This window comes from Phalacrocorax aristotelis, chromosome 2 (genome assembly GCF_949628215.1).
Source record: "Phalacrocorax aristotelis chromosome 2, bGulAri2.1, whole genome shotgun sequence".
NCBI lineage: Eukaryota > Metazoa > Chordata > Aves > Suliformes > Phalacrocoracidae > Phalacrocorax > Phalacrocorax aristotelis.
Window position 1 is genome coordinate 163,675,168 of NC_134277.1, and position 27,201 is coordinate 163,702,368.

Consider the following 27,201-nt stretch of genomic DNA (forward strand, 5'->3'; position numbering starts at 1 on the left):
CAAAACTTTTCTTTCTAGAAATCCTGGTCACCAGGTATCACATGGTTTCACAGCTGCAGTAAGGCTATAAAGCAAGCTGTTCAGGAGAAATATTTTTCCTTAATACAAAATGCAAAGAGAGACTACAGAAACAGAGGAAATAACACCCATACTAAAACTTTTTATTTAAAAGCACTAAGTTTACTCTGAAAAGGGAATAGTAAAAGCAAAACAAATTAAAATGGAGAAGCTGAAGTAAATTGCACTGACCTACGGAGCTCACTAAACACACTGAAAGACACCACCTATTAAAAAGTACGCCAAAACGTGGGCATCACCCCAGTCTGAGGATTAAAAAACCCACTTCCTGGACAATACTAAAAGTCTCTTTGAAGCACTACTTAGAAATGGCTGCCAAAGAGAGCAGCGTACTAACAAACTACAAATCTGGTGTAAGACATGAGATACGCTATGCAAGTCCAGTCTACCTGGGGGTGATGCCATTCAGATCTGTCCTTTACCTTTCCCAATTTTGATAGCATAAAACAGATAAGGAAACATTTAAGTTCAATTTTGGGTAACACAGTAAGTGGGAAAAGAGAACAAAAACCCCCTGCACTGCGTCGGAAAGTGCAGCACTTCCCTAGTCGACAGGATAAGAGACAGTTTACATTATAGTGGGCTGCCTTGTGTGTACATCAGAAAGACTGTGTGATTCTAAAGCAAATTAATTGGACAATGCAAAACCCTACCCACAGCCACTATGGTTAAAACGACGTAATATTTTCCACCAGCTATTTCTTCTAATTCATAACTTACCAAAAATAAGATACTGGAGGTTGACTTCTCTTAATTTTCAAATTTAGTAATATTTTCTGGTAGTCTGAGTATTAGAAATTCCATTACTAAAAATATAACCAAGCATTCTGCTAAAACTTGAAATAAGGGCAGCAATACACAACAAAATTTTGACAAGTCCTATACGTTTTGTAAAGCTATTGTCGACACATGGTTAGCTGACACAAACAAGACTTCCATTATGCATGTAAAGTTCCTAATTAGTGAGAACAGTGTATGTTTGCAAAGCCAATTTAGCAGTTAGGAATTTATCTCGTTCACCAACTTGATCCCTGCAGTTTCTGGAAGGTGAAAAGTATTTAGAAGGGCTGTTTTCAAATCTTCCCCTCCTATACTGTTCAGAGTAGGTAGAACAACAGACTGTCATATGATAATTTAAGACATATTTTCTCTTACAGAGTTAAAGCATTCCACTCCCTTTCCCACCCTTCTGTGAAAGAAAGACCAGTGGTGACAGCCGTGCAGGAGAGGGTATACAAATTATGAAAGCAGTACTTTCCTGGAAGCCAGGAAAGTTTGGCTCTTCCTGCGTGCTCTTTCTATATAGTTACAACACACCACAAAGTATGTATGAGTACATGATGATTCTGCAAAAGTGAAAAATTTCAAGACAAAGGAAAAATAAGTGGACAAAACCCCATGTAACTGCATAGTCATTAAGAAAATCACTGCTGAAGAAAGTTTCACTTCTCGCATAGCAAACAGTACACTTCACTAAGGAAAAGAGAAAGTTTGGTTCACACATATGATAACCTCAGTTATCTTTTCATCAAATGACTACCTCATCTTTAAGCCACCTTAAGACTACACAGCTAGCTGAAGATAATAATATGCAGTCTTTTTTTTCCTTAGGAAGATATCCCGACCATGACAATACGCTTGAAAAAGTTCCACTGTGTTTTGTAGGTTGTAACGTCAAACACAATTTAAATTTAAGGAAAAATTCTCACGCCAAAAGGAAGGGAGCTGAAGCTGTCCATTAATTTCTCACTTCCTCTTCTATGTATGGCAGCTTACAATGAATTTCAATATAATTTACTGTCTAAAATTAAGCCGAAGAAACTGGGTAACTCTGTGCTAGTTCTGCTGGTATCAAAATAAGAGCAGGTCCAGATCCATCCCCAAAAGAATACAAAAAGCTTTTCTAAGAAGAGCAGACCCTTGACAGAATGGTTCATGGGAGTTCTTGCTGCTACTGGGGCACATGCTAAGGAGGCACTGGTGGAGTTAAAATTCCACGAGACGAAGACATTGCCATTTCTACCGCCCCAAGTAAAGCATGAGCACACACCCTTCTTTGCGCCACATTTTAGGACTAGAGAGTCTTCAAGACAGTCAACACCCAACGATTGCATATCTTCAAGAAGATGTATGGGAGTTAAAAACAAGTACACACACTGAAAAACAAGAAGACTTAAAAGTTTCAACAGTCTATTAACAATTTTAAAGAGGGAACTTACAACTATAAGACAAGTGAGAAAATAACCTTAGTATTGTTAGTTTGATAGAGGGCTCAAAGTTGTTTCTTGTGCTAGGAAAAAGGTTATATTTTACATGCAGAGCCATAACCCCCTTCACGAAGACACTCTTTTTCAGACAACTGCTGCTTCAACAATAAATTAAGACCTTGAGTAGCAGGCAAAAATCAAATATCCTTTCAAAGATTAAAAAGAGAATCAATAGTGTGTGAAGTTTAGAATTTATAAATACATTAATACCAAGCAGTGTAAGTTACAGAAGTTTACACAGTTTTAATCAATTCTTTAAACTGAATGACAGTATTGTTATTATGCTGCTTTGACATTTTTCTGTCCTTCTAGAAAAAGATATACCAAAACGTAGCAGTATCAAACTTCTTTTTCTTTAAAAAAAAAAAAAAAAACACCAACACCAACTTCCTCCTATTTTCAGATTATTTTTTTTTTTAACTTTTCAGTTTCTTGAAGGCAAAAAAAGGTGTATGGGTGCAATGTTTCAGCAAATTTGACACCAAGTCAGGAACTCAAACAGTATTTGGGGAAAAAGGAACAGGGATCATAGGTTTCCTAGTCAGGAAAACAGTGATTTCATGATGTCCCCCTCTCGTATGAAAAAACATCTTACTCCTGATGTAACAGCATGTTTGAACAAAGTTTCCACGTTCAGCAGCAATTTTTTGAAATTAGTCAGATACGGCCTCCTAACATGCTTTATACTGTTTCCAGAAAAAGAATTAAGATTTAAATAGCAAACCCTGTGGCAAAATTGAGTGATTACTTTGGCAGGAGGCCAGCACCACAGGCACGCTCAGAGCAGGATTGGCTGCGGTGTCCAGTTTGGTGACAGGAACTGGCAGAGCAAAGTAGCTCGTATGCATCAGTAACGTTCCAAGAAGCGAACAGCGGCAAGATCTAAGTCCCAGGAGATAGGAATGGAGAGTTTAAGCAGTGTCAAGGATGTGCTGACAGACATGTAGAGGCTGGAGATCTTGGACATTCACGGCAGCTGCTGCTCAGTGAATGGTTGTAAACCACACTACTTGCGTGCTCCTCGGAACAGGACTTCAGCACATGTTCATTTTCTAGGTATCAGATTAACGCATGGAAGGGGACCTTCGCTGGCAGCTCACAGGCCATACGTGGCCTTACACAAGACAACTAAGCATCCTGTTGACAGTCCCCATTTTCAGACTAGTTCACAGTACAGCCACACTCTCTTAAAAAAACTCTACTCAGATGCCCTGCCTTATGATTTGGCGTGGAGCAGGAAGCTGTTCGGACTGCTAGAAGCCACTGTGCTGCTAAGGCTCTCTGTGGATGATTTCACAGGAAGGAAACGGAGAGCCTCATGATGTGGAGAACAACTTGCAGCTCACACCCCAGAACAGACACCACCACTGCCCAGCTCTGCGCAAGGGGAAAGGGCTGAGCCACAGAGATAAACTAGGAAGTAAACAAGACAGATGAGCTTGGCTGGAGGGAGCAGAATAGCAGGAGCCTGAGACACACACCAGTAACATGCAGCAACCTAGGACTCAGTTAAAAGTATAGTCCTTGTTCTATCAAGAGCCCAGGATGAAGAGATGGTTGTGCTGGTAAGGGGAAAATACCCTTACACACTGAACACGGGTCCCTGGGGGCAAACAGCAGCCACCAGCGCTGGTGCTGTGGAAGTAGTATTCTGAGTGAAAGGGAGGGTGGCAGGATCCTACAGAGTGTAAATAAAGGAAGATAGAGAGACTCCCACATGTAAAACTACTCTCAGCCCATACACCAGCAATACCTTCAATGATTTAGCTCCTTATGTATAACTTCAAAAAATATCTATCAACAGGAGGTGAACATAACAGCTTTAGCAACAACAGCACAATCTGAGCACCGTGAATACCTGTAAACTGGAAGTATGCCTGTTCCTGAGCAAGAGGACCTGACACTAGAAGCCACCTGATGATTACATCAACAGTTATACATAGTTATTGGTACTGAAACGTGCAAATGATGTTACACATGAAAGCAAAATCTTGAACATCAGTCTGGATACACACAGATGCAGAGACCTATCTTCCTGGTGCATCTAGTAAAAATCTTTGTGCACTGTAGAAAGAAAAGCAAGAAAGCAAAAACAGAGGAGCTGTACGCTGACCAGGAAAACAATCACCCTGATTGTTCTTCTTGATTCTCGTCCCTCTGAGAGAATCAGAGGAAAAAAGAAGGCAGCACCTAACTGTGGATCCTGATACGAATGCTCTTAAGCAGAAGCATTCGTAAGAGAAGCAGTGAAAGAACTCTCAGCTACAGGTCCTATATTTTGCTATACTTTGCTAGATTATCCCTCTAAGGGAAAAGATTTTATGTAAAACTGTTGAAAACAGTAATATAAAATAAAATTCCACTTACTTTGAAACTTTTATAGAAGAAAACTAGGTATCGGTCACCCAAACACCATAGTTTCTACATGAGAATTCTTACCACAGAAACAGCCCAACAATTAAAAGAAAAAAAAACCACTGTCCCATATTAACTGCATAAACTCCCACACTATTAACCTATCTTTTCCCTAAATAATATTAAACATCCCTGAGCAAGTTGGTAGCCTTTCTCCTCTCCACATTCATCTTTCCTCTGCTCCCAGATTTCATTACGTGACAGAGCCTGAAGACATCTAACGAAGCCGACAACCTCTGCCAGCCCTACCCTACGTCTCGATCCAGTTTACCTACACCTTAACAACACAAACTAGCGCAGCACAGTCGCTGACAAACACGCTGTTAGCGAAACACGGCCACAGCGGCCCGAAACTTCAGTGCACAGCGAGACGGGTATCCCAGGCTAGCCCAGGAGGATGCAGCCGCTGCGAGGATCTGGGAGGGAGGAAATGGAGACCCCAGTCCACACCGCGCTGCCAGCAGGAGGCTGAGTTGGCAGGAACAGCCAAGCGCCGGCCTGGGGAAGGCGGCACGTAGCGCACAGCCGAGGGGACACCCCGGGGACGGCGCGGCGGCGGGCCGGGGAGGGGAGCGGGGAGAGATCTCCGCCGGCTCCCACCGCCCCAGCAGCGGCCACCAGAGCCCCATGAGGGGACCCCTCGCCCGGGAGAGGGGAGCAGCCTCCTCGCCTCGCCCCCCTCCGCCCGCCCGCCCCTCCTTCCCCGTCGCCTTGGGGCTCCCCCCCCCGCCCCAGGCCATGGCCAGCCTCCCGCCGCGGCAGAGGGAGGGGAGAGGAGGGCAGGGGAAGGCGACCCTCCCCTAAAAGGGGCCTCCGGACACGCAGCCTCGCTCGCCGCCCTCCCCGAGGTGGCGGCAGCGGCCTGACCCCTCCTTCCTCGCCGAGCGCGGCCGGGCCGCGGCCTCAGCGGCTCCAGCCAGGCCCGAGCCGGGGCCGGGGGGGGTGGGGTGGGGGGGGCACTGGGTCCCCCCCTCCCCTCCCAACGCCTCGCAGCCGGCCGCTGGCGCCTCGCGCCCCCCACCCACCCACCCACCCCCAGCCTCGCGGCGCCGAGCTGGCCGCAGAGGGGGCTCGTGCCGCCTCCCGCGCTGACAGACCGCCTCGCGCGCCAACGGTCACCCCACACACACACAGACAGACACACAGCCACCACACGCAGACGGCCGCCGAGCTCCAACCCCGCCGCCCCGAGAAAGAAAGAGAAAGTCGCTCCGGCGGCTCGGGGGAAGCCCGGAGGAGGGAAAAAAAAGCGGCCGAAGCCTCACCGGGTCCGGCGGAGGTGGCTCCCGGGTACATGTCTCCGTGTGCGGCGGCGGAGGCGGCGCCTCTCTCCAGGTCCCTACCGCGGCAGCAGCTCGAGGGGAGGGAAGGGGGGGAGGGAGCGAGCCCAAGCCCCGGCTACGCTGTCGGGTGAAGGGGGAGGAGGAGGAAGGGGAGGGGGGAGGAAAGAAAAGGGAAAGAAAAAAAAAAAAAAAGAAAAGAAAAGAGGGAGGAGGGCCGGGCCGGCGCCGGGAAACCAGGTTACTCGGCGGCACTGAGGAGCGGGGAGGTGCGTGGGGAGAAGGGAGGAGCCGCGGGGTCACGGGGAAGGGGCGCTCCGCCCGCCGCCGCTTCGTCCGCCCTCCCGCCCGCGGCGGGCCGTGAGGAGAGCTGCTGGCCCGCCCGAGGGGCCCCGCTCCCCGCAGCTCGGGCCGAGCGCCGCGCCCACCGTCTTCAGCCCGCCGGTTGGAGCTGACCACCCTCCTGCCGCCTCCTTCTCCACCCCCGCACGAATTTCATCAACTGGATCTGAACAGCTCTTCCCCAGCCCTGCTGTCAGGACCTACGCACGTAGAGCTTTGGTCTTCTTGCAGCCTACCGGTGTGGCTAACCAGACACGAAGCATTTGCAGCAGGAGCCTTTCTAGGCCCTGGAGTCACCCACCAAGATGAACCATGGCTTTTTTTTTTCTTTTTTACCAAGCCTCTGCCTTAGGCAGGTGTAACATCAACAATCATGCTGAAACAAAGTATGTGCTGCAGCCGGGACTGCTGGAGACTTGTTTCATCTTTCAGTGAGACCTTGTCAAATAACTGTGTGCCTCTAGTTCTCTCTCCACTACCTCTCGTTCAAGGCAGTTATGCGTGTGTAAAAGGGATGCTGGAATGGCATCAATATTAGATGTACTGCTTGATCTTGAATGCCCTGTTTACTTGAAAATCGGATTTGATTGTTATACTTCTTTTATTCCTCCCCAACACCCTATGAGACAAAGGCAACATTGCTGTGAAAACCTCAGATCAGTCGCCTCATGGATCTCACACCTCCATACTGCATCTGCTTTTTGTTGTATCTATGAAACCCAGCTGTGGTGTTGTACCTTACTGCTTTGTACAACCAGTCAACTCCCTTCAAAGTCAACTGAATTCCTTCAGTAAATATTATCTGCCAAAGGACGAGGCAAACATATGGCTTGTATGGTTTGTGAAATCAGTTAATATCCTCCTTCATCAGTTCATATCTGAAGCGATACAGAAGCATCTTGTTGTTCCAAAGTCACCTCAACTATATGTTTACTCTTCGCTTTGCGTCATACTTGTAGATATTCAAGGTTGTTACTAGCAGCTCAGCTTTCACTCTGAGTGCTGCTCCTGAAACTATTGTCACCACTAGAGTTTCCACTAGAATGATTTTGGATTTGTCTGCATTCCAAGCTCCTCAAGTTGCTAGAAAGTAAAGATTCACCAGTAACTATAAACAAATAAAGGACAAAATCATGGGGCAACTTTAGTTCTAGAGTAAAGCCAAGTAGCTTTAGCAAAATTATAAAGATAAACAGGGGAGCTGGCAAAGGGGTCAGTGTTTAACTCTGTGAGGAGTTAGGTAACACTTTTGCACAACCACCAATAATTTTTGGTTTATGCTATATAACCTTACCAGAGCCTGAAAACTTGGGGGGGGAGAAGAAACCCCCAAAACTAAGAGCCAGAAGAGAGTTATCTGTGGCCAATAATTTGGCCTTTCTGCTATATTAGATAGTACCAAATGCTGAGGTGATGGAGGAAACCATGCAGTCCCTCTATCGATATCTAGGGGCTTTGATACTGTATTTAAATCAATCTCTTCAATCTGATGAGGAAGATAACTCTCTCTAACATTACACATACTATCACGCCTGTTAGACCTTCTGCATTTAAGTACAAAAGAGCTTAAAAATACACTGACAGGTTTCTAGAAAAGTCTGCTTGACTAATGTGGTCACCCTGACTAGCAGCAGTGAAGCTAACCTCCATCAGATCATGTTTTGCAGACATGTGGAATGAGCTCAATACAGACTTCCAGGAAAATGGCCCTCTCTGTCCTATAGATGGGCAAAAACCAAACTGATTGACTGTTGGACACATAAACACAAATAATTCCATCTTACCTTTCTACATCATTCTGCTTGTGAAATCTGGCCTGAAATGGTCAGTGAAGCTTAACTGCTGAAGGGATGTACCCACATGGAACTTCATCTGATACCTCACATAGTTGTAAAAGAAAAAAAAAATGTTGATTATGGTACTCTGCTGGCAGTTTGAAAACAACAAGCTAACAAGCAACAGAAGATAGGTGAAATACAAAGTGAGGTTTCACAAAGCAATAAACACATATCCCACACTTCTCTTGGGCTCCACATGATACTCTGCGATTGATTTCAGAAATTCCCTGGAAAATAGAGATCCCCAAAACAACAACTAATACCTGGAACATCCTAGAGTGCAATATACTCATATTGATTTAAAGCTGATTTCTGTGGATTTAGCAGTTCATAAGCAAAAGGGCTTATCACTGCGTGTATGGCAGACTTACACAATCAGTTAAATAATGAATTGGTTAAATAGTTTTATTTAAGCACTGTTTTCTCATGTAGAAGTCCTTTTGTTCCTGCAGGCTATTTTCATGCTACTGCACACTTCCAGAAACATTTCTGTTACTGAGGAGAGTTACAGCTCTTGTCTACCTCTGTTCTTGAAGTAACACACTTCAAGAGGACGCACACTCACTTTGGGCCATGTCACTTGCTTTATTTTTAGTGTTTTCTGTCACTGACAATGTTTTGGAGCACAGTGAAACCTAATTATGTCTTACTGGGTGTTTTCACCAAAAAAAACCCTCAGTTTTTTAAAAGGTTTGGTTTGAAAGAGTGGTTTGGAAGCTCTATAAAAGCATTCATTTATACATGCTCTTTATACGCTATATTAACAATTACATGGTAGTACAAGAAGAACTGCTTAAACATTTAAAATCAGGTTTCTTTAAAGAAAAAATTGAGTTACTGTTAGACACGACACCTTTTACAGCTGCTGGATTTCCAGCTGACATTTCTCAGAACTGATATCTCTCAAAGAACAAATTATTAGCTTTGGAAAAACTGAGTATGTTCTAATCATTTTGGAAGCAAAGATGGTATTTAGGAACGGCTTTTAAAAATCATTTGTATCAGCAGTAGCAATCTGGGGTAAATATTTCATATACAAATAGGCTAGTGACAAATGACACAGCTTTTCTTTTGATGAGAAAGCATACATTTATCTAACTAACAAGCCTTCCCTTTTTAAATTAAACTAATTTTAAAAACCCACAGTTTATAAACGTCTTTTAGTCATTGATAAGAATGACACAGTGGCAAAAAATTTTACTCAGAGCAGAAAAATGTAAATTTTATTCTTGCCTCTGAGGGGATTTAAGCTTACATTTTTCAGTTCTCACCTGGCCTAACTTTTAAGACGTCATCCTGGAGTGCGTGCATTAGACTTCTCCCATATTCTGTGTTCTGCTTTGCAAAAGAATATAAAATGAGTGAGATGAGAACAAAAGTGAAAATGACCATGACTCTATCATCTAATGTGTTCACATGATTACAAAGACTTTGAGGGTTCTGGCCCCCTCCCCGCATATTGTTTATTATTTTTCAGTTACTGATTTAATCATAATTAGTTCATGACAGAGTGACCAAACCCTGATTTTTCTTGCTGCCTGTCCTAATTACTAAGCCACAAAGCCACACTTGATTTCTTTTGCCAAATGAATTGCAATACTTATTTATAAAAACAGAATAAAACCGAAGTATTTATTATTATTAGATTACTACCTCCAGTTCACTCAAGACTTAACTTTTCTCCGTGATCAGGGCCAACAATACTACAATTAAACACTATGACAAAGATGCAGCACCACCTATTGGGGATATGTTAGGTATGCCGATTATCTCAGTTTTAAGTAGTAACAGTTTTGTTGTTTGTTGTAATAGCACAGTTTTCAGGGGAGGGAAAAAAAAAAACCAAACCAACAAACCCAAACATAGCTAGGGAGAAACATAGTTTTCAAAAAGGAGATAAGGGAAGCAAATACTGTATCTGAGCCTGTTTGTGAACAAATTTGGAGAAAACAACCTAATGGTCTACAGTTGCTTTGTCAAATTCCAAAAAAACCCCACCTGACAGTAGGTGCAACTGAAAAAAGCAGTGGAAAACACTTGCAGGAGGGGATGACTGTCCTGGCTAACAGCACATAAACAGTGACTCAAACAAATCAGGGCAACCTGATCATCTACCAACACCTTCCATCCCTTGAGAGTCGGAAAGACTTCAAACCATTGCCTTTGGGTGAAGGTGTTAGCATGAATCATAGACTCATTTAGGTTGGACAAACCTCTTAAGAGCATTGAGTCCAAACATTAACCTAGCACTGCCAAGTCCACCACGAAACCATGTTCCTGAGTGGCATGTCTTTTGAATCCCTCCAGGGATAGTCACTCAACCACCTCTCTGAGCAGCCTGTTCTAATGGTTGATAACCCTTTTGGTGGAGAAATTTTTCCTAATATCCAATTGAAACCTCCCCTGATGCAATTCAAGGCCATTTCCACTCATCCTATCACTTGCTACTTGGGAGAAGAGACTGAGACCCACCTCGCTACAACCTCCTTTCAGGTAGCTGTAGAGAGCAATAACGTCTCCACTCAGCCCCCAATTCTCCAGGCTAAAAAATCCCAGTTCTCTCATAAGACTTGTTCTCCAGACCCTTCACCAGCTTTGCTGGCCTTCTTTGCACGTGCTCCAGCAACTCAATGTCTTTCTTGTAGTAAGGGGTGTGGATACCGTACAAGGGTTCTTCAGACGTGCCAACCACAAGCAGAAAAAGAAGGAAAACACAGGCCCATTGTTAAACGGAAAAGGAGAATCAGTCACCAACGATGCAGAAAAGGCAGAGGTCCTCAACACCTTCTTCACCTCAGTCTTTACCAGCACTGTAGGGTCCCAGGCTTTGGGAACAAAATTGCCAATTGAACCAAACACCGACCCACCATCAGTGAAGGAAGAGTTAGTCTATGAACTACTACAGGAGCTTGACCCCCACAAATCAATGGGCCCTGACGCCATCCACCCGAGGGTGTTGAGAGAGCTTGCTGACATCATCGCAAGGCCACTCTCCATAATCTTTGAGAAGTCATGGAGGATGGGGGATGTCCCTGAGGACTGGAGGAAGGCAAATGTTACCCCTATCTACAAGAAGGGCTCGAGGGAGGATCCGGGTAAGTATAGGCCCATCAGCCTTACTTCAATCCCTGGGAAAGTTATGGAACGAATCCTCCTGGGGACCATCACAAGTCAATTGCAGCACATGATTGGGAAAAGCCAACACGGCTTCACTAAAGGCAGATTGTGCTTGACAAACCTGGTGGCCTTCTATGACAAAGTGAGTTGCCTGGTTGACGTGGGGCGGGCGGTGGACATTGTCTACCTGGACTTCTCCAAGGCCTTTGATACGGTCCCCCATAGTCTCCTCCTGGAGAAATTGATGTGTTATGGCCTAGACAAGTGGTCTGTGCAGTGGGTGGGGAACTGGCTGACAGGCCGCACCCAAAGGGTGGTGGTAAATACCTCTTTCTCAAACTGGCAACCTGTCACTGGTGGAGTCCCCCAGGGATGGATATTGGGCCCAATGTTATTCAACACCTTTATAAGTGATCTGGATACCGGCATCAAGTGTAGCCTGATGAAGTTTGCTGATGACACCAAGTTGAGTGGGGAAGCAGACACTCCAGAAGGGAGAGCTGCTCTGCAGGGAGATCTGGATAGGCTGGAGGAGTGGGCCAGCAAGAACCTTATGAAGTTCAACAAGGACAAGCATAAGGTCTTGCACCTGGGAAAAGAGAATCTGGGAGTGCAGCACAGACTGGGATCCACCAGCAGCTCTGTGGAAAGGGACCTGGGGGTCCTGGTGGACAGAAAGCTCAACATGAGCGGACAGTGTGCTGCTGCAGCCAAGAAGGCCAACAGGGTGCTGGGTTGCATCAAAAAGGGCATCGCCAGCAGAGAGAAAGAAGTCATTATCCCGCTCTGCTCAGCGCTTGTCAGGCCACACCTGGAGCACTGTGTACAGTTCTGGTCCCCGCTCTACAAAAAGGATGTGGACAGGCTGGAAGGGGTCCAGAGAAGGGCCACCAAGATGATCAGAGGACTGGGAAGCTGCCGTATGAGGATAGGCTGGGAGAACTGGGTTTGTTCAGCCTTGAGAAAAGGAGGCTCAGAGGGGATCTCATCACTGTGTACCAGTGCTTAAGGGGTAGTTACAAAGAAGATGGAGACTCCCTTTTTACACAGAGTCCCGTGGAGAGGACAAGGAGGAATGGACACAAGTTGCTCTTGGGGAGATTCTGACTGGACATCAGAAGGAAATTTTTCACAGTGAGGACAGTCAACCATTGGAATAATCTCCCCGGGGAAGTGGTTGACTTGGCCACGTTGGGCACCTTCAAGACTCAGTTGGACAGGGTGCTGGGCCATCTTGTCTAGACTGTGCTCTTCCTAGAAAGGTTGGACTAGATGATCTCTGAGGTCCCTTCCAACCTGTGATTCTGTGATTCTGTGATTCTGTCTCATGCTGTGGTGTTTAACTGTGGGATAACAGCAAAGGCCCTGAAATTACAGGTGCAGGCAGAAGGCAAGGGCCCCCAAACCATCAATAACTCACTTCTGCTCAGTTATTGGTTACTGAAAAAGTGCATCCCTGAGAGCTGGGAAGAGGCTGTTCTGAGAAAGGAAGCATCACCTCAGTTCAGCTGCACCTTGCTGATGGTTTCCCTTCTTGGCTGGTAAGTAATGCGCAAGCACATCCAGCCAAATGTCTGCCACTGCTCTTTACCATCTTCTAAGTGTAAAATATCCACCTCAGGGACGGTTCATACCTGAGTTACTTATTTTGTTTACCATGAAGACAATCCTGTGCTATCCTAGACCAGCTTGCCAGCAATACAGTTTTATTATTGTCCTAAAGCAGAATATTGGTTTTCTGGATCGGGTCCCAGTAATGTCACCCTGGAAGTAACTCACTACCCTGGAATTGTAGAATACACAGAACCATGCATACTTTTTTTTTTAAGCTCCTGTCTATTTGCCATAGATTCATCTAGAACAGAGACTGTTCTGCTCCTAAAGCATAGCGATGTGTTAAACAGATTGTACAAAATACAGAGAGTTACAGGGTCAGACATGAAAAGTGCATATCACTGCAAACTTCTAGACCTTACCCTTTGGTCTGCCTCAGACTTGAGTGTTATTAACCAGCAATCCTGAGTGGACAGCTAGGCTTCAAAAAGCTTTGGGAAGCAGAAAAGCTGAGTTTTAGCTTACATATTACATAGTGATTTGTTTTCATCATAACTTTATTCTGAGCCCCTACAAAGCAGCCTTATCAGTGTCACTCAATAGATGCGGCAAGACAGCCATGAAGCAAGGATGTAGGCAAATCTCATTTAATTAACATCTTCACCAACCAGAGCCTAAGCTTATGTGAATGTCACATTTAAATTCTAGGTTTCATGTTTCATTTTTTAACAATGCATCAGCATTTTTAATAATTTTTATCTTAAGGACTGTTATATCAGAACCATTATCAGCGTTCCTCCTCCCTCTTTTAGGGCCCACACAAATTTCCATTCCTATTTTCACCACTAAAGCAGAATGGAAAAAGCTGGCCCATGTCATTCAGCTTTCTTCATATCCATAAGCAATAGGAATGCTTGCATACTGTCCCCAAATACATTCAATTTCAGTACAGCAGCACCAAACATCCTGATAATTGCAACAAGAATCCCTGGAATACAGAGAATTTGCAAGTCCAGTGAATCCAGATCTCCTCTACTGTAAAGAGAGCAATGATATATAGCCACTATTTAAATCCTGCAAAGTAAGTTACTTTCTGTTTAACACGGGATGTTTTCAGTAGAGTAGACATTTCAGATGCTGAATCTAACATTGTTGGGTTTCTTAGCTGGTGGTGCCTTTAGACATAAAGTAAAAGCTATCTGAGCAGCTTCTTAGGTGGGCTGCTCTAATCTTCAGTTCCTCCCTCAAATATATAAATGTAATCTGGTGTGGGATCCGCTTAGGAGGGGAGTCTTTCTCATTTGCGTAACTTGGGTATCCTGCAGGTTTTTTTAGCCTGTTGACAAGCTCTACATTTCCAGAGGTGCTGCAGTAGGAGTTACTCTGAGATCCTGACGCCCTTGAACAAACTCCAGTTTCTGCTTCCTGATCTTTGGAATGTAGTTATATACTGTATATGAACTTCCTTCATAAGCAAACTATGACTGGTTTCTATTAAGCCTATAATTTTGTTGTTTGTTTGCACACTTCTGTTACTTATTTCCCAGGCCGCCATGACTGGCAAGTTCATTTGATTGAAAAGGAATCTTTTTCCCTGTTACTAGTTTTCAGTCAGATCATCTCATGGACCTATCAGCACAGCTCTAAGTGCTTTCACGTGGGAGGCCGTGGCAACACTGGAGTGAGGGACAGACAAGGCAGGCTCATGCAACAAGTCATTTGTGAAATTCCATCAGTGAGGTACCAGGATATTACACCCTAATGGAAGGATGCATTTATTTGCTACTTTGAGTTAGGTACTAAAAATGTAGACATTTGCCCCGTGGCTTGTATAGGAAGTTTAAGTAAATGCTTACATTGAGAGCTGGTGACCCCACTAATAGGGTCAAGCACCCATAAGTTAAGTGTTGCAACACTCTGCATTTATCATCTCCAGCAGTAAGTAGTGTCAAATCTTCATTTAGAGAAACTTTGAGTTGTTTCTGATTATGAGTAACAGATGGGTACAAGAGGTCAAGCCCCTCTTGCCTACCTCAGTTTTTACTTGTAATGGTCTAATAAATCCTCAGAGTTCTACGAAGGAGCATTACAATAGTAGGCTGTTAGATATGCTTTGCTGGTAATGGAAAATTGTCACTTCAGGATTCTAAGCTTTCAGGCTTTTTGCAAATCTGTGAATAGTTTTGCTCAAGCTTATTTGTAAAAGCTTGACTTATTTATCATAGAATGGTTTGGGTTGGAAGGGACATTTAAAGGTCATCTAGTCCAAACCCCCTGCAGTGAGAAGGGACACCTTCTACTGGACCAGGTTGCTCAGGACCCCGTCCAACCTGACCTTGAATGTTCCCAGGGATGGGGCCTCCACAACCTCTCTGGGCAACCTGTTCCAGTGTTTCACCACCCTCATCGTAAAATAAATTATTCCTTAGATCTAGTCTGAGTCTACTCTCTTTTACTTTAAAACCATTACCCCTTGTCCTATCTCAACAGTCCCTGCTAAAAGTCTGTCCCCATCTTTCTTATACGCCCCCTTTATATATTAAACAGTTACAATAAGGTCTCCCTGGATCCTTCTCTTCTCCAGGCTGAACAACTCCAACTCTCTCAGCCTTTCTTCACAGGAGAGGTGCTCCAGCCCTCTGACCATTTTTGTCACCCTCCTTTGGACTTGCTCCAACAGTTCCATGTCCTTCCTGTGCTGAGGGCTCCAGAGCTGGACGCAGCACTGCAGGTGGGGTCTCACCAGAGCGGGTAGAGGGGCAGAATCACCTCTCTCACCCTGCTGGCCATGCTGGTTTTAATGCAGCACAGCATACGGCTGGCCTTCTGGACTGTGCATGCACACTGTTGGCTCATGTCCAGCTTTTCATCCCCCAGAAACCCCAAGTCCTTCTCCTCAGGGCTGCTCTCAATCCCTTCATCCCCCAGCCTTTATCATTACTGGGGGTTGCCCCAACCCAGTTGCAGAACCTTGTACTTGGCTTTGTTGAACCTCATGAGGTTCAAATGGGCCCACTTCTGAAGCTTGTCCAGGTCCCTCTGGATGGCATCTCATCCCCCAGGCATGTCAAGTGCCTTGACACTGCACTTAGTGGGTGATGCAGGAGGATGGAGAATTCCAATGTGTGCCACAAGGGGATTTGATCTTGGGTGAAAATAGACGGTGAACTGAATGGTATGATGCTAATTGCTATATAATACTGTGTGTCATCTCTTCCATGGTTGCTATATGCCATATCAATGGTATCAGAGTAGGAATCTCCCAAATTAATGAAGAATGAACTTTGATTAAACCAAGCAAAGTGCAGCGGTGATGGAATAAGGACTAACTTCAGCATGCAACAATCCAACACCACACACCCCCCCCATCTCTCCTGCCCTGAAAGACTGTTATGATAGATGGAACCCAATGGACATCTTGTGGTCATTTTGTGGAAATTTTACAGGGATGGTCCATAGGCTGAGGGAATGATACCTGTGTATCATTGTGGTGGTGGTTAATGAGGTTGTATTGCATACTGTGGCACCTCAGCATGACGTAAATGGTAGGGAATAAGGAGTGGATACTGTCCTGGTTTTGGCTGGGATAGAGTTAATTTTCTTCTTACTAGCTAGTATGGGGCTATGGTTTGGATTTGTGCTACAAACAGTGTTGATAATGGGGAGATGTTTTAGTTGTTGCTAAGTAGTGCTTACGTCATTCAAGGACTTTTCCAGCTTCCCATGCTCTGCCAGGTGCACAAGAAGCTGGGAGGGGAGCAGTTGCAGCCAAGACAGCTGACCCAAACTGGCCAAAGGGACATTCCATATCATGTGATACCATGCTCAGTATATTAACTGGGGAGAGTTGGCCAGGGGAATGGACTGGCGGTGTTGGTTGGTGGGTGGAGAGCAGTTGCAAAACCTGTTTTTTTTCCCCCTGGGTTTCACCCCTCTCTCTCTTTTGTTATTTTTCTTTTCATATTAGTATTATTATTATCATCATCAACAACAACTTCATCTTCATCATTATTAGTATTTTGTTTTAATTCTTAAACTGTCTTAGCTCAACGCAGAAGTTTTTTTACCTTTGCTTTTCTGATTCTCTCCCCCATTCCCCTGGTCTAGGGGGAGTTAGTGAGCGGCTGTGTGGTCTTTATTTGCTGACTGGGTCTAAACCACAACAACCACTCAGCTTGGTGTCATCTTCAGTCTTGTTGAGAATGCACTCAATCCCACTGTCTGTGTCATTGATCAAGAAGTTAAACAGTACTTGTCCCAGTATGGACCCCTGAGGGACAAAACTCATCATTGGTCTCCATCTGGACATTGAGCTGTAGACCACTACCCTCTGGATGTGACCATCCAGCCAATTCCTCATCCACCAAAGAGTCCACCCATCAAATCCATATCTCTGCAATTTAGAGAGAAGGATGCTGTGGGGGACCATGTCAAAGGCCTTACAGAAGTCCAGATAGATGACATCCATAGCTCTTGCCTTGTCCACTGATGCAGTCACTCCATCATAGAAGGGCACTAGGTTGGTCAGTCAGGACTTGCTCTTGGTGAAGCCATGCTGGCTGCCTTGAATTACCTCCCTCTCCTCCAAGTGCCTTAGCATAGCTTCTAGGAGGATCTGTTCCATGATATTCCCAGGCACAGAGCTGAGGCTGACAGGTCAGTAGTTCCCCAGGTCCTCCTTTCAACCCTTTTTAAAGATGGGCACAATGTTTCCATTTTTCCAGTCCCCAGGGACTTCACCTGACTGCCAGAACTTTTCCAATATCATGGAGAGTGGCTTGGCAACAACATCAGCCAATTCCCTCAGGACTCTGGGATGCATCTCATCAGGTCCCATAGACTTGTGTATGTTCAGGTTCCTCAGGTGGTCACAAACCTGATCTTCTCTTACCGTGGGAGGGACTTTGCTTCCCCAGTCCCTGTCCTGTGGTCCATCCACTTGAGAGGTGTGGGAAGAGAGGCTGCCAGTGAAGACTGAGGCAAAGAAGTTGTCGAGTACCTCAGCCTTCTCCTCATCTGTTGTTACCAGTTTGCCAGTCTTGCTTATCGGGAAGGTACACTTTCTTTGACCTGCCTTTTCTGGCTGACAGACCTGTAGAAGTCCTGCTTATTATTGTTTACATCCCTTGCCAAAATCAGCTCCAGCTGTGCCTTGGCCTTCCTGACCCCATCCCTACACAACTGGGCAGCGTCCTTATACTCTTCCCAGGATAACTGTCCCTGCTTCCACTGCCTGTGCATTTCCTTCTTGCCCTTTAGTTTGACCAGCATGTCTCAACTCAGCCATGCTGGTTTCTTGCCTGCCTTTGCTGGTTTCTTACACCTCAGGATCAGGAGCTCTTGCGCAATATGGAAAGTGTCCTTAAAGATCTGCCATCTCTGTTCTGTTCCCTTGTCCCTGAGGGCAGTTTCTCAGGGGGTCCTACTGACTAACTCTTGAACAGTTGGAATTTTGCTTTCCTAAAATTCAGGGTCCTAACTTTACTCTTTGCTTGACCCATATCCCTCAGGAGTGCGAAATCCACCAGTGCATGATCACTGCAGCCCAGGCTGCCTCCAACCTTGACATCACCAATTAGCTCACTTGCATTGGTGACCAACAGGCCCATTATTGCATCCCCTTGGGTAGGGCTGTCTGTTACTTGGCTTAAGAAGTTACCCTCAATGTAGTCCAGGATTCCTAGACTGCCTACAGCTCGCTGTGCTACTTCTCCAGCAGATGTCAGGGCTGTTGAATTCCCCCAGCAGGACGAGTGCTTGCCAGCGCGAAGCCTCCTGTAGCTGGAGAAAGAAGGCTTTGTCAACAGGCTCCCCTTGATCGGGCAGCCTGTAGTAGACTCCAACCACAAGGTTCCCCTTTTTACCTTGGTCTCTGATTCTTACCCATAAGCTTTTAACCTGGTTGAGGTTATTCTTCAGGGACAGCTCTTTACACTCAACTACTTCATGTAGAGGGCAATAGCTCCGCCCCTCCTTCCTCACCTGTCCCTTCTGAACAGCCTGTAGCCATTGATAGCTGCACTCCAGTCATGGGATTAGTCCCACCAAGTTTCAGTAATGGCAACTAGTTCGTAGCTTTCTAGTAGCATGGTGTCTTTCAACTCCTCCTGTTTGTTACCCATGCTGCGTGCATCCGTGTAGTGGCATTTCATCTGGGATGTGGGCTGTGTCACCTTCTTAGAGGAACGCCCCTTAATTCCTTTAAAGTATTTCACTGGTGTTCCCCTCTTGGCTGCTATTACTTCAGGAGCTCCTGGCTCATCTCTGTAAGACTTCAAGTGTGCTCCAGTGTAACCAACACATGTCAGAGAAACAGGCTGGAGGCCCTTGCTAGCACCCTGTCCCTCTAACTTTGGTATGTCATCCCACAGTTTGTCATGGGCAAGCCTAATATTATTGCCCTTCAAGTCTAGTTTAAAAGCTCTGTCAATAAGCCCTGCAAGCTTGTGAGCAAAGGCCCTCTTCCCCCTTTGAAATCCCATCTGGCCTGGTGCTGTGTACACTATCAACGCAGTGGATGTTATCTACATGGACTTTAGCAAAGCCATTGACACTGTCGCCCACAGCATCCTCCTAGAGAAGCTGGTGGCTCACGGCTTGGACAGGTGTGCTTTTGGCTGGGTAAAAAACTGGCTAGATGGCCGAGCCTAGGGAGTTGTGGTGAACGGAGCTAAATCCAGTTGGCGGCCAGTCACAAGCAGGGTTCACCAGGGCTCAGTGCTGGTGCCAGTCTTGTTTAATATCTTTATTAATCATCTGGATGAGGGGATTGAGTGCACCCTCAGCAAGTTTGCATATGACACCAAATTGGGTGGGAGTATTGATCTGCTTGAGGGTAGAAAGGCTCTGCAGAGGGATCTAGACAGGCTGGATCAATGGGCCCAGGCCAATTGCATGAGGTTTAACAAGGCCAAGTGCCGGGTCCTGCACTTGGGTCGCAACAACCCCATGCAACGCTACAGGCTTGGGGAAGAGTGGCTGGAGAGCTGCCCAGCAGAGAAGGACCCTGGGGGTGCTCGTTGACAGCTGGCTGAACATGAGCCAGGACCATGCCCAGGTGGCCAAGAAGGCCAACAGCACCCTGGCTTGTATCAGCAATAGCGTGGCCAGCAGGAGCAGGGCAATGATTGTGTCTCTGTGCTTGGCACTGGTGAGGCTGCACCTCAAATCCTGTGTTCAGTTTTGGGCCCCTCACTACAAGAAGGACATTGAGGTGCTGGAGCGTGTCCAGAGAAGGGCAACGAAGCTGGTGAAGGGTCTGGAGAACAAGTCTTCTGAGGCTTGGCTGAGGGAACTGGGGTTGTTTTTCCTGGAGAAGAGGAGGCTGAGGGGAGACCTTGTCGCTCTCTACAACTACCTGAGAGGAGGTTGTAGCGAGCTGGGTGTTGGTCTCTTCTCTCAAGTTACTAGTGATAAGACAAGAGGAAATGGCCTCAAGCTGCATCAGGGGAGGTTTTGACTGGATATTAGGAAAAATGTCTTTACTGAAAGAGTGGTGAGGCATTGGAACAGGCTGCCCTGAGAGGTGGTGGAGTTACCGTCCCCGGTAATGTTTAAAAAAAGATGTGTAGATGTGGCATTTTGGGCCACGGTTTAGGAGGCCTGAAGATGTTAGGTTGACGGTTGGACTTGATGATCTTAGAGGTCTTTTTCAACCTGGTGGTCCTTAACCTTTCTACTTCTTCCTGTAGCTCTGCCACCAGGCTGAGCAGCTCATCGACCTGGTCATACCTCACACAGCTGATCTCACTGCAGCCATCCCTTACCAGTGAAAGGCTCTGTCACTCCCTGTAGCCTGAGACCTGCGTGGCTTCATGTTTTCCCTGGGGCCTCTGTCTGGGTTGCCACATCCATTCTGGTGAGTGCAGAGGACAGGGCGTTCTGCCAGGTGGATACCATAGCTAAGCTACTTCCACGAGAGTGATGACCACCAATTGAACTGACCTTTTCAGTTAGTAGGGCGATGACACCTTTCCTGCGCCAACTGCCATGCCACACCCTGTTTGCTCACTGCTGTCACTCACACTCCCTAGGTTACTTTTTATAGATGGCAGGGCAGTGGCCGCAGTTGCTCTGGCAATGCCCAGGCCTCGTCAGCATCTCCTGGAGAGTCTCTCCACTGCCCTGGCATTGACCTGCCTGAGGAAACCCCCAGGGTGTGCCGAGATCTGCTGTTCTGCTGCACACTGGGCTGGCTCCACAGCAGCTCACATCAACAACATTGTGAAAAAATGCTGTTTAAGTAACTTCACTGGTGTCTGGAAGTCAGTTGATTGCACGTAAATAGAAAATAAAGCTCAGTTTTGGTAGGGAAGGTATTGTGATTAAGTACCCACCTCTCACTCAAAATAACTATTTTTCTCATGCTCCTTTCAACAAAAGTTTTTCAAATCAACTTCCCATCTTTCTGAAGGAATGAAAAACACGCCCATCTTGCCAAGTCACCATTTAAAATAAAAATACGCAGTCCTGACTGATTCAGCTGCATTTGACTGAGCTGAACCGCCTCTGTTCATGTCGCTGTTACCTGGACCACAGTTTGCAGGGGACTCACTCTATTTGCTGAAAGAGCAACAGATCAAGCACGATGGCTTCAGCCCTTCCTACAGGCACCTTCTCAAAGATCTAAATCCATCCTGTGTCCCAAGGCTCTGAGCAAGCACTATGGCATATGACCCGTACCCTGCGTGACTTGAGTGATGTCCATCAAGTGCACATCTGTCAGGAACACATGAAAATCAGAAAAGATTTATTTTTCATAATCTGATCTTTCAGAGTGAAATGCTGGAATTTGCTACAGATCATGAGGTTACAAAGTTCTGTAGAAGTCAAAAAGTGTGAAATTTTCACAAATGGCTCATTCTGCCCCTCTTTTTCCATATTTTTACATATGGACATTACAGGAAATTGTGCATTTAAGTGATGACACCCTAAATAACCACACCAATTAAATCCAGAACATGGTGCATAGTAACTTTTTTTTTGACAACTTTAACAAAAGTTAGCAATGCTGTATTTCAACATTATTGGTATTAGTTTGTATGTCCATCGAAGGTCTGGGGGCATTGCCTGACACACAGAGTGGCTCCCAGCCACTCCCGTCCACCACGTTAACCTTGTGGTCAATCACTATGTCGATGGTGCCACCTCTGGTAAGTATTCCATATTGTATTTCTTTTTTTGGTAGTTCACAGTCTGTGCTCCCTCTCTTCTGCCTAATGACGACACATCTTTTAAATGTTTTTTTTTTTTTTTCTGACAAGAAGGGCGGGTAAGGGGGAAAACCCAAAACCTCTACGAGGAGACATCTTTAAGGCGGAGGGCTTCTGCAGCAGCGCTCCGCGGCGCACCCGCCAGGAAGGGGAAAGGGTCTTTCCCACGGGCAGGATCCGACCCTGTCCCTGCGGTGCGCCGAGGCAGGGAGGGAGCCCCAGCGCCCCCGGGAGGCCGTACGAAGCCGCCTGCACTCCGTGCCCGCTCCGGCGCCGCTACGCTCATCCGAGAGCTGCCGGCGCTCCCGTCATCCCCTGCTAGGCTGCGATTGGCGGAGCGCTACCTTGACGGCATTGGCCAGGGCTGCCCTGCCGGTCACGGGTTGGGCGGCGGTGCTGACGACACTGTCGCGTCTGAGATCGCCGGTCTGCGATTGGCTCAGGGCGCCATTATAAAGCTCCCCCGTGAGGAGGCGCCCCTTTTCCTCCCTGGCGGCCTAAGGTGCTGTGTCCTTCAACTGAAGCTAAGGCCGTCCCATCCCGGCGACTGGCACCGCGCCCCCACCATGGCCTCCGTCTCCGAGCTCGCCTGCATCTACTCCGCCCTCATCCTGCACGACGACGAGGTCACCGTCACGGTGAGTGCGGGCCCCGGCCCCGCCGGCACAAGATGGCGGCGTGCCGCGGCATGGCGGGCGGCGCGGCGGGCCCGGCCCGGCCCGGGCTGGCTGCTGAGCGCCTCTCTCGTTGCAGGAGGACAAGATCAACGCGCTCATCAAGGCGGCTGGAGTGAACGTGGAGCCGTTCTGGCCGGGCCTCTTCGCGAAGGTGGGCGAGGCGGAGCTACGGGCGGGCTGAGGGCTGGCCGCAGCGGGGCTGCCTGGGGCATCCGCTCCGCTCGGGAGCGAGGGGAGAAGGCAGGGGCGGCGGGAAGCGTGTGGGGCCGCCCCCGTGGCGGTGGGGGGAGGTCTGGGTGCGGACCGCACCTAAACAGGGGCTCCCCGGCCGTGCTCACCCGGGCAGCAGGCCCATGCGCGTTTAACTTCGAAAGGCGGCTTTTAACGAAGGTAAAAAGCCCTGAGTTACGGTGACTCCGCTGGTGGGAGCGAGGCATGTCGCCGCTTTGTCATGCTGTGGTTGCATTGCCATGTTCATGGCGTGACTTGGCAGGTGTACGGGGCTGAAGCAAAGCTGCCCCGCGCACCCCGTGTTAACGAGGCTTTACCGCTGCTTGTTCTCCTCAGGCTCTAGCTAACATCGACATCGGAAGCCTGATCTGTAACGTAGGAGCTGGTGGTGGTGGTGCTCCAGCTGCAGCTGCTCCTGCTGGTGGCGCTGCGCCTGCGGGCGGTGCTGCCCCTGGTAAGTGGGCATCTGTGCCCAGTATAGTCGTCTTCAGCTGGAAGAAATACTTGGTTAAAAAGCTACTTACCAGCTTGAGAGTCAGCTTGGCTCTTCCTCTTGCAATTTTAACGTGGTTTGTGCTTTGTAGTGTGCACGTGGGTGTGTTAGAGCAAAACAGACCCTCACCTTTAGAAAGGCTGGAATTGTACTTTGAGTCAGTGTATAGAATTAGTACTAGCTCAGAACTAAGGCTGATCTTTCTGTCATCACCATTGCCTCGTGATGGCTCAAGTGAGAGCAGCTGCTTTTTAAAGCTTTTCAGATTTGATAGGAATTAATTTTGAAGGCACAAAACCACTTTCCTAGTAGTAGAAACACTGGTTTCCTTGGGCTGTTATTTGAGCTTGTTAGGCTTGCTCAGGTCTTGCTTCTTGACATTAATTATTGTATGTGAAATTGCCTGTCACATGTGACTCTTAAGAGCTGATAAAATGGAATAATCCTGATTCCTCTTTCCTTTCTAGCCGAGGAGAAGAAAGAAGAGGAAAAGAAAGAAGAATCAGAGGAATCTGATGATGACATGGGCTTTGGTCTTTTTGACTAATTAGTTTTGTACCTGTCTGTAATAAAGAACATTTAAATATACTCTTGTCTCTAATATGGATGTATGTGAAGGGGAGTGGATGAAGGATGGTTATGGTACCTGCAGGTAGCAAAACCACTGTCATCACATGTTAATCAAGGGTTTTACAACTTTCCGTGTTGGATCTTCACACTTTGTGTGGGCATAGCACGGTGACAGGTAAGGCTGCTAATCTCATTCACAGCATATGGACAAAGGCGGAAGTGCAGCCCGGGTGAGCGTGGCATGCGGTAACAGCCTGGCAGGTGTGGGATGTGGTTGTGTTCAGCAGAAGTGCTGCAGCCTCTTGGTGAAGCTCTTAATGCTTTAGCAACAGTGCAGCGTCCGCCAGGTGGCTTCTAGTACTGGGTAATTTAACCTGTTCAGGGGCAGCTACAGGCTGTGGCACAGTAGGGATTGTGCACACTTTGCAGCAGAGGATGGTTGTTGAGCCTGAAGCCTTTTTCCCCAGTCTGAAATTCTCAAAGGCCCTTGTTGGAGGCTGCGATAGTATTTATTAATGAGTAGATCTAATTTAAAAGCAGAGTGAGCTTTGCCGTGCTGGGCACCAAGCCTAGGTTGTGTACGGTGTGTAATTTTTTTGCCTTTCCAGAAAAAGGGAGCACCTCTGGAAACTGCAGAAACAGCGTTGAAGGGTTGGTGTGGAAGATGTGTAACTTCACGTATAAAAGGAGTAACTGAATAAGTATGTCATTCTAAAATAACTCTTGAACAGGACATTTCCTGAGCAACTGAGCAAGGTAAGGGCTGCCGTTATCTAATATGTATTCTACAGTAGTAAATGAAAATTACACATTAGCAGAATGTTCAAGTGGGTAAGAAGGACCCCAGAGGTGTGTGGGAGGGTTGTTCCACCTCTAGACCCACCATGGAAGCCTGCTGCACTGTCCCATGTTCCCACAATGCTGGAGCTCATGTCTTTTGAAAGATGCAGACACCCATGGAAGAATTCAAAAACTCTTAAGGGGAGTATAAGGAGTGACACCAAGTAATCATGAGCCACTTACTTACACAGATGAGAACACTGACTTGTTCTTGTGTGCCAGAGTTGGAGGAAAAACTGCTCTCTGGAAACTACTTGCATCTTGGATTTCCCCCTTGGCTGTGTACTATTGCCCATTAAGTCGTGCATAAGTGAATTCTTAAAAGCTTGTGGATTAGGGTAGGGGGAAAAATTCTACACAGAGAAAACTCACAGTAGTTTCTTACGCAGTGCATGCACACACAAAATAATATACCCAGAATTTCACTGGTAACACCTTTTTAATAGGTCAAAGTAACTGTACAGTTCATTATATTCTTCCTGAGAATAATTTATATCCCTCAACAGCAAAAAGGGAGCGTGGATTTTATTTTAACAGAACAGATGGCATAACTGGAAAACCAAGGAAAATCTAATTACACTGCTCTACTGTAACTTGTCCCAGGCAAGATAGACAAAAGGATGGGTTAGTTAACTACAGTGGGTTTAAAATATTCAACATGGCTTTAATCTGTCTTTATAAATTATATAAAAATGGGGGGCATGAATGGTTACAGAACTCTAAATGCAGCTCTGAATTGCTCTGGTACAAAGCAGCATTTTTGCTTCCAAGGAAAACAACGTTGCTACAAAAGAACTGGCACATTATTCTGGTGAAAAAGACGAGTTTTCAGTCGTGTTCTACAGCTAGTTCCAAACAAATGCTTCACACATTCACATAAAAGTAAAAGGCAGGAAGATGAAGAGGGCTTTAGTTTTGTCTTGAAATGACTGAAGTCTTGAAAATATAGCTTTTTATTCTTTCTCTGTAAATTGTGATTAGCATATTGCGACGTAAGTGTTCTAATAAAAAAATTCCAGTCTGGATAGTTCATATACTGTGGGCAAGAATTCTCAGCCCTGAGGTTTCCCCGAATTCTTCACTTCACAATATCGTTCTTGGATCTGCTGCTCGGACGGTTCTGGCTCTGAGACCGTAACCCTGTGGCAGCTCTAGGCTAAGTGTGTCCCATGCGATGGTATAAAACTGAAGTGCACTCCATAGCTGTGATTTCCCGAGGACTTCTGTACAGACTTCATCTTGTGATAATGCCACGTTTTGAATCCCAGACCAGCCTGGCCTTATGATAAAAACTTGGTTAAACTTTTGTAATGAGAGAGAACCAACAGCTGTCAGTCAGGTCTGCTGAAGCAAGAGGCGCTGGCAAGCCAGGACTACACTGGGTTAATCCTCACTGCTGGTGGAAGGTGAAATAACATCCTTTCGCAAGCAGAACTCTTAGTCTGATGAAACTCTTCCCTCAGTACTTAGTGCGGTCTGGACTGACTGATCATTTTCAGTCTGGCTTGATCAATAACATCCAGCAAGTTTTTGGCATCCACTGCCAGAGCATGAGCAGCTGTCAGCATTTGCTTTTTGTACTCCTGCTGCAGGCTGGTCATGACATACTGCTGCGCCAGTTTCATCTTGTTAATGAGCTCGGCCAAGTCTGAGTTCAGCAGCTTCTGTGCCATCTCAATCTGGAACAAGAAGATTCAGTCAACTCTCACTTGTTAGAAGCACTGCACCCATGACAGCACCACTACAGAGCAGCAGCGCTATCTACCTGCCCTCAATAGCCCCTGCTTGAGCTTTCTGATCGAAGCTGGGCCAGTTCTCTGGGCATCACATGGAGCTGCTGGAATCTTGGCGCCTGCTGCTCTGTGCTGCGTGGACATCATGAGCAGCCTTGTCAGCTGCTGAGCTGCCCGCCTTTATAAACAGCACTGAGACCCAAACTGCTGGTAAGGAATTTGAACCCAGGTTGAAGAACTAGCACCTTGTTCTAGGTTTCCAGGTCCCTAATTAGCATCACCTTTTTTATTACTATTATTAAAGTAGCTCTAAAGCAGTAAAAAATAAAAACAGGTCAAGAAGCCAGATACAGGTTACTTAGCAGAACCAAACAGCTGAAGTCAGGATGATTCTCTAAGGTGGCACTTAAAAGACCCATCCTCCAGCTTTCTCATTATCGCACTCATTGAAGGTTTTGAAGGAAAACAGTTTTACTCCTGACGCATGAACTTCAGTGAAAAGATCTCAGTCACTTCTCATCCAGAATTAGGTGGTTGTTATACGATCTCTCATC

General features: G+C 46.4%; 3 protein-coding genes across 9 annotated transcripts in view; 1 reads left to right on the top strand and 2 right to left on the bottom strand.

Moving 5' to 3' along the window:
- The window catches only part of AGO2 (argonaute RISC catalytic component 2), a 55,208-nt gene extending 48,905 nt beyond the window's left edge, over window positions 1-6,303 (bottom strand). Inside the window, exon 1 of one of the 2 annotated variants that reach the window (XM_075085906.1) lies at window positions 6,026-6,303. In XM_075085906.1, the coding sequence (XP_074942007.1) occupies window positions 6,026-6,056 (31 nt within the window). In that variant the 5' untranslated portion in view covers window positions 6,057-6,303. The remainder of the gene's footprint in view (window positions 1-6,025) is intronic. The other variant, XM_075085905.1, reaches the window with a different exon arrangement.
- A 16,262-nt stretch (window positions 6,304-22,565) lies between these two features.
- On the top strand, window positions 22,566-24,092 carry RPLP1 (ribosomal protein lateral stalk subunit P1). Its single transcript, XM_075085914.1, has 4 exons — window positions 22,566-22,741; window positions 22,857-22,931; window positions 23,348-23,465; window positions 23,972-24,092. Exons 1-4 carry the CDS (start codon window positions 22,670-22,672, stop codon window positions 24,049-24,051), a joined length of 345 nt encoding a protein of 114 aa, XP_074942015.1. The 5' UTR covers window positions 22,566-22,669; the 3' UTR covers window positions 24,052-24,092.
- Window positions 24,093-25,334: 1,242 nt separating this feature from the next.
- The window catches only part of PTK2 (protein tyrosine kinase 2), a 233,548-nt gene continuing 231,681 nt past the window's right edge, over window positions 25,335-27,201 (bottom strand). For all 6 annotated transcript variants that reach the window (XM_075085912.1, XM_075085909.1, XM_075085911.1 and 3 more), the window contains one exon: window positions 25,335-26,593. In XM_075085912.1, the coding sequence (XP_074942013.1) occupies window positions 26,381-26,593 (213 nt within the window). In that variant the 3' untranslated portion in view covers window positions 25,335-26,380. The remainder of the gene's footprint in view (window positions 26,594-27,201) is intronic.